The sequence below is a fragment of the Sinohyriopsis cumingii genome, chromosome 11 (assembly GCF_028554795.1).
Source record: "Sinohyriopsis cumingii isolate HCF-2022 chromosome 11, ASM2855479v2, whole genome shotgun sequence".
NCBI classification, from domain to species: domain Eukaryota; kingdom Metazoa; phylum Mollusca; class Bivalvia; order Unionida; family Unionidae; genus Sinohyriopsis; species Sinohyriopsis cumingii.
The window spans coordinates 67,337,411-67,349,442 of NC_142971.1; the positions used below are offsets into that span (position 1 = coordinate 67,337,411).

The 12,032-nt window shown below is 33.6% G+C and overlaps 1 protein-coding gene across 1 annotated transcript in view; it reads right to left on the minus strand.

The window, feature by feature from the left end:
• Positions 1 to 1,137: 1,137 nt before the first annotated feature.
• LOC149788619 (contactin-like) overlaps positions 1,138 to 12,032 on the minus strand; it is an 87,851-nt gene continuing 76,956 nt past the window's right edge. Inside the window, exons 24-25 of the mRNA XM_089974701.1 lie at positions 8,795 to 8,972; positions 1,138 to 4,756 (exon numbers count right to left, since the gene is read on the minus strand). Of these exons, the coding sequence (XP_089830827.1) occupies positions 4,614 to 4,756; positions 8,795 to 8,972 (321 nt within the window). The 3' untranslated portion in view covers positions 1,138 to 4,613. The remainder of the gene's footprint in view (positions 4,757 to 8,794; positions 8,973 to 12,032) is intronic.

The following is a 12,032-nucleotide window of genomic DNA, read 5'->3' on the forward strand; positions in this document are numbered from 1 at the left end:
ATTTAGAAAATGCATGTTTTGCAATCTAAAATGTTATGTAATTTCATTCAGTAATGGTCATATGTGAACCTTAAAAAAAAAACTAATTTCATTCTGGAAAACCCCAGGAAATGACCTGGAAATTTATATTTAGAAAAGCATGGGAACCATGATAGGACTATACAAGGTTTGGTACCTGGACCTAAGGACAACATTAAATGTCTGAGGGGCACCAGTTTCAGTTAGGAACAAGTAAACAGCATAAGAAGTCTTTCAGTGATGTTGATATACACATTTGTTTCAGAGTAATTAGCATATGGAGTAATTAGCAAATGGAGTAATTAACATATGGAGTAATTAGCAAATGGAGTAATTAACATATGGAGTAATTAGCATATGGGCCCAGAGAAGATTATTAGATGTCAGATTGGCAACATTTTCAATTAAAACAAACTTGACATTGTGATGAATGTACTTGAATTGCTTCATGGCATTCTTCCCTGTAGTTTGTGCAAGGAGAAGCTACAAACTCTTCCCAGTATTTTGTGCTAGGAGTAGAACTAACAAACTCTTCCTAGTAGTTTGTGCTAGGAGATGCTACAAACTCTTCCCAGTAGTTTGTGCTGGGACTAGTGCTAACAAACTCTTCCTAGTAGTTTGTGCTAGGAGTAGTACTAACAAACTCTTCCCAGTATAAATGCACAAAAGACCATCAAATAAGCTCCACTTGTCTATTAACTAGAGAACTAAAAACAGCTGAACACAAATCACTGACCAATGAAATATTGGTTACAGTGACAAAGTTGTCACTGATATCTGTAGTACTACTCATAATTCAATAACATGCCAAGTTATGCGACTCCAAAGGCAATGGTGACTGACAAATAAGTTAAATGCAAGGCCAATAAAATGAAAGTCACAATGACAGACTTTTTCCTGAAACATGTAGTAATTCATAACACATTTAAACATCAACTTGTGTAACTCTGAGTAACAGTGTTTGAGAACATGATCTGAACCCAAAACAAAATGGACAAAGATATTAGCAATCCATAAGTTAGAATTGCTTTGCAATCAAGCCAGAAACTTAATCTGTGTGAACCTGCACTGACCAACATTTGCAAGGAAAGAGAAAAAAGTTGTTATAAAAAAGAGACATAAATGGAATGTTTTTTATTTTTTTATATACAGTAATTAGTACAAAGTGCTGATAAAAATGTGAACAGAGTAAATGATGTATGAAGAATAGTAGCACATAATGCATAGGAAGGAGGAATCAATACTGCTGGGTGAGTGGGAGGGATGTTGGTGCAAAACATAATATATACAATTTACACTCTCTTAAATGTAGCTACACTGCCATGGCATAGCAACCCCCGCATATTCAAGTGGGGGCCCGAAATCCCTATCCAACAACTTTTTTTGTTGTTGATATTAAGTTTTTCGCCGGTTGGAAGGAGGGGGTAACAGAATTTCTTGCTATGCCACTGCTACCATGATGAAATGATAATTGTACCTTTAATCTGGAACAAAAAACGTTACCATATACTTTTTGAGTGTGTAAAAAGTCAAACCCACCCCAAAACTGCACCCACTTCCCCCCAGTACATCTTGACCACTCGCCCAACAGGTATGATTTTTCCTATGAAACAATACAAACAAGCGTCAATGCTATAGAGCCTGTATCAATATTCTCATGTACTGTCTTAAGTGAACAAAAAAGAAATAATAGTCTATATTCTGAAATAAATTAAAAAAAGAGAACCAATAATAATTATTCTGGACAAACTGAGTGTAAAATTATTACCTGTGAAACAAATTATTACCTGCCAGACAATATAACATTATTACCTGTCAAACTGAGTGCAAATATTATTCCTGCCATGTCAAAGCAAGCTTCATTCAAAAATTGTTATTTTGTCCAGGTAAAATCGACTTACATAATGTTTGTGCAAAATATTAAGCTCCATTCAGCAAAGTTGCAATTAAAGATAATTATGCACCTCTGAAACCATATTACTAAGTTTACATTTCCACACATTCGAAAAACTAGGAAACTTCAAACTATTACATAGCACCGTAAAACTGATAACACAATTACTACATCTGAATAACAGGCTAGAGGTATAACTGATGATTAAAAAAAATCAGTACTTTGGAGTAACAATAGACTATTAAATCTTATTTTGATCACTGTAAGACTGACCTGGAGACCAGAAAACTTTTGAGTTTGAGCTTGAACTTGAGATTCTGTGCCCCACCCCCAATAAAAGATAAGTACTACTGAAAAAGTCACTTTGGTTAGCAGAGGCAAGAAAACTCAATTTCAGTGTTTTATGATCTCTAGATCACTGTCAAAGAGACTCAATTAATGTCTTCAAATTTGAAACATATTTAAGTAGGAGTAGTGATGAGATTTTCAACATGGCCACTGTTGGCCATTTCAGTTATGCGAACAGTATCATTTTCATCTAGAACCAAACAGACCATGGGATGAATGTGTGTTTAAAGTCTCTTGGCAATCCTGCAAGTAGCAATAACAAATGTGTGCTTACTGATGGACAACAATGGACAACAGACCCTCTTGTAAGTTCTTGTAGACTATGGCCAGTAGAGATACAGATCTAGGAATTTCATGGTGCTTATTAAGTCTAATATATTACAATTAACGTCCCCTTAGTAACTGGTGTATTAGAAAAAGGTTTCCTGAGAAAGACATGTGAGGGACTAGGCTCCCTGAAAATGTAAAAACTATCCAACAGGTTTGCAGCACACCTGTGAAAATGGGATTCCAGAGTTTACAAGAACAAAAATGATTATAGATGATACACCTTAAACTTACATGTATAAAATGTATATAATTCTATACCTGGAATGTTATATGTTACTTGGAATGAAGAAATGATACAGAATGATAAAGACAGGTAAGATAAATTCAGTTAATTTTGTTATAAGACAAAAATATACATTTAATATGCATTGTATGTTCATAAAAATATCCACAATAAAAATACACATAAAAACACTACAAAATATGTATATATACAAATGTTGAAAATCATAAACTTCAACAATTAAATGGCAAATTTTGTTACAACCTGAAAATTCACGATTCAATATGTTCATTTTTGTGGTCTACTGACATGCTTGTAAATTGGGTTCTTTGAGTTATCAAAAGTTGTATAGTCAGGAAAACAAGAAACTATCACTCGTTTATCAAATGTAACATTTTGTTTTTCAAAACCTGATAAACATACCCTGGTATAAATGAGTATATCATGTACAGACTGCTGAAGTTTGTTAATGCCAAAACAATGCAAGTTTATTCACGGAAAGCTGTCATATTATGTTTAGAATTACTGAAATGAAATATTACTGAGGAATTTCTTTTAAAGTACACATAATACATTAGCTTGTAAATAAAAGCATAATCCAATAAAGTTATGGAAAACAATGAAAAAAATTTTTTTTTACACAAATATCCCATAATTTACATATTTTACACAAGACAACACGAATTGTGCCATCTGGAATGAAACTGTGAGCAAGCGTTTTGTACTATTATTCAAATGAATGTAAGACATGGGTAATACACAAGGAGTAAGCATTCTCACCACTCAGCAACGATGAGCAATATTCAATGGACCAAGAGATAGTCAAACATAGAAATCTCATGATTCGCTGACTGAACATGTTTTCCAATAAAATAAACGGTTCTATTTCCAAATGTTAATATTTGATCAGTTGCTAATCATTCAAGACATATGGGAAACAACTTTTGTATCTCATTTAAAAGAAACTTTAAAGCTGCATTGCCAACATTAATGTGTTGATATATGTTCATTTTAAAATATATGAAATAATGTAAATGAGAGAAAAAATACAGATTCGATACCATTCTTATTTTGATGTGTTTCTGGATATCATTTTATTCATCTTTTGTTACTTTACTTTTAAGTTTTACCCACATAATTCAAAAGATCAACTGTTTACCAAAATATTAAATGCCATCAACTTTCGGAACTGTTTTTCAATGAAAATTAGCAGTATCAGATAGTCATGATTAATAAGACACTGACTTTAAACAATAGCAATGCTATAAGTTTATGCAAAGACAATCCCATAGAAACATGAGAAGGAATATGAATGTCATATATATCTACATGTTTCCACTTTAAGTTTGGTCCTATTTCTTGCCCAGTACATATGCATTTACCATTATATGGAATACCTATTTTTTTTTAAATTTATAACCATAATTAATGGATAGAAATATAAATATTATGATGAAAAGAAATGTAAATATTATGATGAATTACTTGTAAGCAAGCAAAATTATGATAAAAAAATCAAGGTATATATCCTTCTGGACATGTACTCAATATTAAAAAAAAAACAATATTCTGAAAAAAAATTGTTATGATTTATTGAAATGAATAAAAAAATTTAAGCCATCTTCACTTTGGGAAATAAAGCAACTACCCAGCTGAACAAATATCACTCATACATGCACACACATATACATACACCAAAGGCCCAGACAAAAATGGTTCCAATTTGATCAAGTAAGTATAAAAAATTGAAATGTTTAAACTATAGTCGCACTAGTTTCATGAGGGAGGTATTTTGTTTTTTTATAGGAGGATGAGGCAAAGGAGGAGTAGACTGAGAGTGCTGAATATGGCTGAAGTACTGGTCCGTAAGCTGGGTCCACCTGAGTTGTCACTGGTAAGATACTTAACATCAGACACTGTTGGGTCATATCTCACCTGACCACCTGTAATTAAAAAAAAACAAAAAACTAGAAATGTGTTCATAGTGCCCATGGCACTAATCTAAATATGCAAGTTAACCATGGTGTCACAGATGGATGAACAACGAATCTAAAGATGCAAGTTAACCATGGTGTCACAGATGGAAGAACAATGAATCTAAAGATGCAAGTTAACCATGGTGTCACAGATGGATGAACAACACATCTAAATATGCAAGTTAACCATGGTGTCACAGATGGATGAACAATGAATATAAAGATGCAAGTTAACCATGGTGTCACAGATGGATGAACAATGATTCTAAAGATGCAAGTTAACCATGGTATAACAGATGGATGAACTAATCGAAAGATGCAAGTTAACCAGGTTGTAACAGATGGATGAACAACTAATCTAAATAGGCAAGTTAACCAGATTGTGACAGATGGATAACTAATCAAACTATGCTATTTAACCATGTTGTGACAGATGGATAACTAATAAAAAATTGCTATTTAACCATGGTGTGACAGGTGGATAACTAATCAAAATATGCTATTTAACCATGGTGTGACAGATGGACAGACAAAGATAACACTATGCTCCTGCCAAATCCACAGTGCAGCATTTATACATATTGTCAAATATATTTAATTTGCTTTGATTGTTTGTTAGTTTTAATTTATCTTATTTCACTAAATACTACTGTGATGTAACATTGTATGATGGACTTGACCTTGTCCAAAACTGAGTTCATTTCTGCTTGACCCAAATTGATTTTTTTTATTGTATTCATTGTAAACAACCAATACATTGATAAATTATTCTCTATATGTATGGGTTTAAAATCAGTATTATTATTAATAGAAGAAGTAAAAATGATTATTTGGGTCAAAGTTTTATAATTTCCTAAGTGAATTATACATAACCCAGCTTAATGTTTTGTAAATGTCAGGATCATTCTAGAAGGTTATTTTCCATTAGGTGATGTTTTCTTTTTAGAAAATGCTAATTGTGACCCGAGGTTAAATAGAGAAACTTTTACATGATATATAAACATTTTAAAACAGTGTTCATTACAATAAAATTGTATATTTTACACTGTAATTCTGTTCATTACACTGTACAATTCCAGTGATTACACTGACAAATTTGTGCAACAAGTTCTATAATATAAATTTTTCTTGCAATATGTCATATTGTGATATTCTACCAGTTTCACAACATTTAGTTTTAATGTCTTATATACACTACTCCCATGTCAACCTGCTTATAACAAAGGCTGATGTGAATCCCATTTTTTCTTACAGAAAAGGTCACAAATGCTTCCTTTACATTCTAAAATCTTGATTAAAATGAAGACTCAACATACTGGTTTATTGCTGAAAACCATGGCAAGTTATATTTTATTTTAAATATTTTCTCAATGAATAACTGAAAAACATATGTCTAATGAAAGATTTATCAATGAAAATATTGGGAAATACTGTATATACTTGCTTCAAGTCCAGCTGATACACTTTGTGATAAGCAAGTGACAAAGTTGACAAACTGTTTGGTAGGTGAGTGACAAAACTGATGACAAACTGTTTGATGTGTGAGTGACAAAGATGACAAACTGTTTGATGGCAAGTGACAAAGCTGACAAACTATCTGATAGGCAAGTGAGTGACAAAGCTGACAAACTATTTGAAAGGTGAGTGACAAAGCTGACAAACTGTTTGACAGGTGAGTAACAAACTTGACCAACTTTTTTATAGGTGACAAAGATGACATACTGTTTGATAGGCGAGTGACATAGCTGACAAACAGATTTATAGGTGAGTGACAAAGCTGACAAACTGTTTGATAGGTGAGTGACAAAAGCTGACAGTTTTATAGCTTGGTGACAAAGCTGATAAACTATAAACTGATTGACAGGCGAGTGACAAAGTTGACAAACTGATTGATAGGCGAGTGACAAAGTTGACAAACTGTTTGATAGGTGAGTGACAAATCTGACAAACTGTTTGATATGCGAGTGATACACTTTCTCCATATGTTACCTTTTTATCAATTTATAAATAGGGTACAAATGTGGAAGAAAAAAACCCATACAAATAAACGCTACAGCAAAGGAATGCCACTCCATCTGGTAGCTACCAGTGCCATATATCATTTGATGTGTCCTCCAATTTGCTTCTATTTTATCAACTTTTTTGGAAACAAGGTCAATAACAGAGCTTCAGAATAAAAATATATTTTCTTCAGTTCTAAAGTTTTGTATTTGCTCAAATAACTTTAAAGAGTTTTGTGGCGCAAACTTTCAGCAATTTTAATAACTCCTCAAGGATAACAACCAACTTTTTCAAAACTAAGGGACTTTTCAGCTTCAAAGATATTTTTAGGTTGTATAGTGTGTTTCAGTAGATTCCATCAGGCCTTAAATTTTGCATTCTGAGCAATATAGAATGTTTAAGCTACTGAGATTTCTTAAAACTGTAATGGCCATTTTTTAAATTTATGTTACATCGTATGTGATTTTATAACACCGTAGCATTTTGATACTTATAATTTTGAACCTTGTGTAATAATTTTAACACAGTTTATCTTTCTTTTAAGCCATTCTGTTTAAAATTTCAGAACAAAAAGGTGAGGACAAGAAAACACTTTATTAAAAACAAAAGTCCTCCAAAAGAACTGATGCCCTCCTTGCTGAGAAAATTTCCAGGATTCCAAGACAAGACTGCTTCATTGAAACTCCTCATTGTTGATATCAACTCTGATGTTCTTGAGCAATAATGCAACTTTCAAATTGACCTCTGTGTCAACCATACTGGATTCAATTGACACCATTTTCAATCATGAACAACTAAGTATTAGTGTAAGACGTTTGGTTAAAACACCATGCCAACACGACCTTAAAATGAGGAGAATTAGTGTGTGTGTTTTGGATTTTTAGCGTAACTTGAACAATTTTCCAGTCATATCGCAATGATGTCTGCAGTGTGGCAGTTAATAGTGATGTCTAGCACTAGTGCATTATGCCACAGACATGTAAAATCATGTCCCACACAGTGACATTATCCTGACACCAGGCTGACCAGTCCTAACACTAACCCCTTAATGCTGAGTGTACGGAAAATTAGCAATGACATTTTAAGATGGCTGCCATGTTGGAAATAAAAGGTCAGCTTGGCACCATTGGCAATGTGTGTGTTTGTGTGTGATTTGGATTTTTAACATAGTTTTAACAATTTTTCAGTCATATCACTATGATGTCTGCAGTATGGCAGTTTATAGTGATATCTAGCACTGGGGTATCATGACACAGAACATGTATAATCATGTCCCACCCAGTCACATTATCCTGACACCAGGCCAACAAGTCCTAACACTAACCTCTTAATGCTGAGCACACAGCAAGGCAGCTGTTAGTACCAATTTTATAAGTCTTTGGTATAATTTGGTCAAGGATCGAACATGCTACCTCCTGCATCTTAAGTGGATGCTCTAAACGCCAGGCCACCGGAGCAGTCCCATTAGCAGTAAATGAATTAGGACCAACTAAACATCATATGAAGTATTCTGAAGAAAACGCCATGTCAATATGACTCTGCTCAGGAGACGTTAATGATAACAAGATTTTCAAGATGGCTGCCATGGTGGCCATATTGGACATCAGATCAGCACCATTTTATTCAGGACAAACTAACAGCCAGATACTGATATGACCATCCATTCAGGCTGAGTAGTGATTTAAAAAATTGCTCTTGTGGCAGCCATATTGGGTTTCTGAGTGGCATCATTTTCATTCAGGAACAACCTTGGGATCAATGTACATGTAAAGTTTCCTGGCAATCCTCTAAGTTGTACCAATGAAGTATCAATAACAAATTTGTGCTAATGGATGGACAACATACAACACGCAATCCGTTAAGCTCTTCTCTATGACCAGTAAGGCTAAAAGACAGCACAGAAAACAGACAAACCTTCTTGTCAGATAATTGTAAAAGAACTTGGACAATGAGATGAAAAATGACATAAACAATGGGTTGGGGATTTTACACAGGCACACTCACCTAGAGTGAAGAGTACTGTGGGTGAGCTCTTTGCACCATCGCCACCCAGACTGTATGCCAAGACACGGAGATGATACAATGTATCTGCCTGGATTCCATATATGATTCCATCATTTCGCCTCTCCACATCAACATCCTCAGCATTCCTTATGTCATCTGAATCTTTCCAGAAGCGAAGCTGTGGGTGAAAAAATGAATTCATACAGGGCCAAGTTTTAGAAAATTATTTTATTTGTAAGCAATAATTTGTTAAATTTTAGTATATATTTAAATATTTAACTATGACAAATGAAGCCAGAATGTAATTACCTATTTTATATCTATCAAACTTTTGGTAGACTCCAGCAGCCAATGTCATAAACATTAATTATCATGCAGAGAGTAAATTCAGACTGAAATTTTGGACCATGTGAAAGGGCATATACAAAAAATATGTAAAGAAATCCTTTCCTTTGATATCAAAGCAGAGGTATGATAATGAGTTGATAAAATCCAGAGTTATTTTCTTTCAAATCACTGATCAACAAGTCTGCTTCAGAAGCTATTATTAATTGTCCACCAATAAAAGACCAATTTTACTGTGTGGAAATTACAAGCTTGGAGTGACTGCTAGTATTGCCACTATCACAAACATAGTTCGTATTTTAGTAATAATCCTAATTAATTATTACCGCCAATGCCTCACTTAAAATGCATGCAGTCCACTCTTATATTACTTACTCATTCAGCTCAAAATCAACAGAAGTGCAGAAGTAATTTTTCTTCCTTCCTAACAGTAACCACTACCTTTTACCTTTTGACCTCAAAATCAATTGGTTTCTTTCTTACCCCATTTTCAAGCCATCCTCAAAATTTGATCTTGGTATTTTTATGTACAATGATCAACAGTGTGCAGAAACCATTTTTATTTTTCAATGACAGCAATTTTAGCCTTTGAGCTTTTGACCGAGGCTTCTTCCTTACTGCAAACATAGATATCCATAAAGTCTGATAATTGTAGATGGTGGAGAACTCTAGCTACGGTGCAGAAACCACGTTTCTTTCAGTCAAGATGACATTGACCTTTGACCTTCTTACCCCACAACTGAAAAGATTCTTCCTTTTCTCAAGTGCAAATCATCCACAAAGTCTGAAGAATATCTGGTGGCAAATCAAGTTATTGTGTGGAAACAGTCAAATGACATTGACCTTTTACCCAAAGTTCCCCACTCCCCACCCCATCTGCAAGTAACCACCAGAATTTGGTAACTTTTCATGGAAACCATAGTCACTGTGAGGAAACTATTCTTTCACTTACCATGACCTTGGCGTTTGATCTCCAAATCAATAGGGTTCTTCCTTACCCCAAGTGCAAGCCATACACAAAGTCTGGTTACTGTAGACTGTAAATAACTCAAGTTATTGTGCAGAAAGGAAACTGCCAGTAGCTTCTCGTGGGTCAGTGGTTCTTTCCGGGGTTTTCCCGGGTTCTTCCTCCACCATTAATACTGGCCACCATGTATAGCCTATTGTGTGCTAAAAAATGGCATTAAACCCTACAACAACAACAACAACAACAGAAAGGAAACTGGTAACAGACTGGTTGTCAATATTAGAATGTAATATGAGCTGCATGTAAAAATCCAGAGCTAAACACAAAACTGAACCAATAATGTATGTCTATGCAAACCTGACACCCTTTATTTAAATATTTAAAATATTTCTGTTTCAGCTGCTCAGATAACTTGTGAAAAAGCTTATAATGAGAGGGAAGGTGTAGATATAATTTTTTTTCTTCTTCTAGAAAATGCCAAATGAATTTGAAGTAAACGAAACTCTGATATATTGCCAGTTTTATGGTCGAAAATGGAAGTTAGTGTCAGGAAATTTGATTCAACATCATGTAATTCTCAACTTTTAATAAGTCCTAAATTTTATTACATTTTCTTTTTTTAAAAATGCTCATTACACTGTATATAACAATGATATGACTTTGACCAGTAAAAATGATACTAACGCCCATATGTGGCAACACTGGAAGAAATAAATAGCAATGAAATAAGTGGTATAAAGTGAAATGTATGTTTTAGTTGTATATTATAATTTAGTTTCAGTGTAATCATCATAAATGTGATATGCCCTCTTGTATTTCAAACAAAGAAAATCTTAATCTACCATCACAGCTATGTCGGTGGGAATTTATTTGAGAAACTAATTAAGAGCCAACACTGTTTGCTCCCCCAACTGCAATGTATTTGTAATTTTTGTTACACTCAATTAAAAGCAGACCTACATCAAAATCAAAAAAGGAATGGAAAAAATAAATAAGTTAAATGCCAAGCAAATCCTACCTGCATAAGAGCTAGCAGTCATGGTTGTGCATCAGTCAAACCCAATACAAACGACCACACAAACACTTATAAATATTACTGTGTAAGTAAAAATTAAACTACCTTAAATTATCCTAGTCCTTCACAAGTGTGGTCAAAAATAGCAAAGCCACCATGAAAGGAGTACCTGGTGAAATAAAAGCTTTGTTTGATAGAATTGGTTCATTATGGAGAAACATGTTCAAAGTTTGAGTGAACTTAAAATTCCTTAATTGGCACTCAGAGACCCGCTCATAAATAAGCAGAAGATTCACTATTACTTGCAATTAAATCATGGCATTAACATTTCACTATTAAAACAATTTTTTAAAAATCCAATATTGATGGTTTTTGCAGGAAACAAATGTATTTAATTTTTTTAACCAAAGGAATCTGGTTTTGTTGTGCAAAAAGCAGCAATGTAAAATACAATGGTAACATACCAGGGCCCAGCAATGTGGAATGAATTGCCCACTGAACTTAGACACAAAGACACAGTGATCACATTCAAGAGGGCTCTCAAAACTCACTTATTTCAACTGCAAGAACAAACTTAAAGGCCTAATAATGTTTCCTACCTGAAATATTCTCAGTATGTTTTTTATTTTTTTATATGTTTTTCTAATTTCATGGTGTTTGTTTTTGTAATAATATTATTATGTTTTTTATCTTATATGTGTTTTCTAATGTTGTAAAGCGCTTAGAGCTTCTAAAGATTAGGCGCTATACAATGTCCTCATTATTATTATTAGCATAATACACACTGTTTTGCAGGTACACAATTGAAAAAAAAGCCAATTTATACCAAAAAGTGAACAATTTAATTTGAAAAGAAGTTTAGTGACAACTACTCTATACTCACTTATAAGTCAGTTTTTTTATACTGAAAA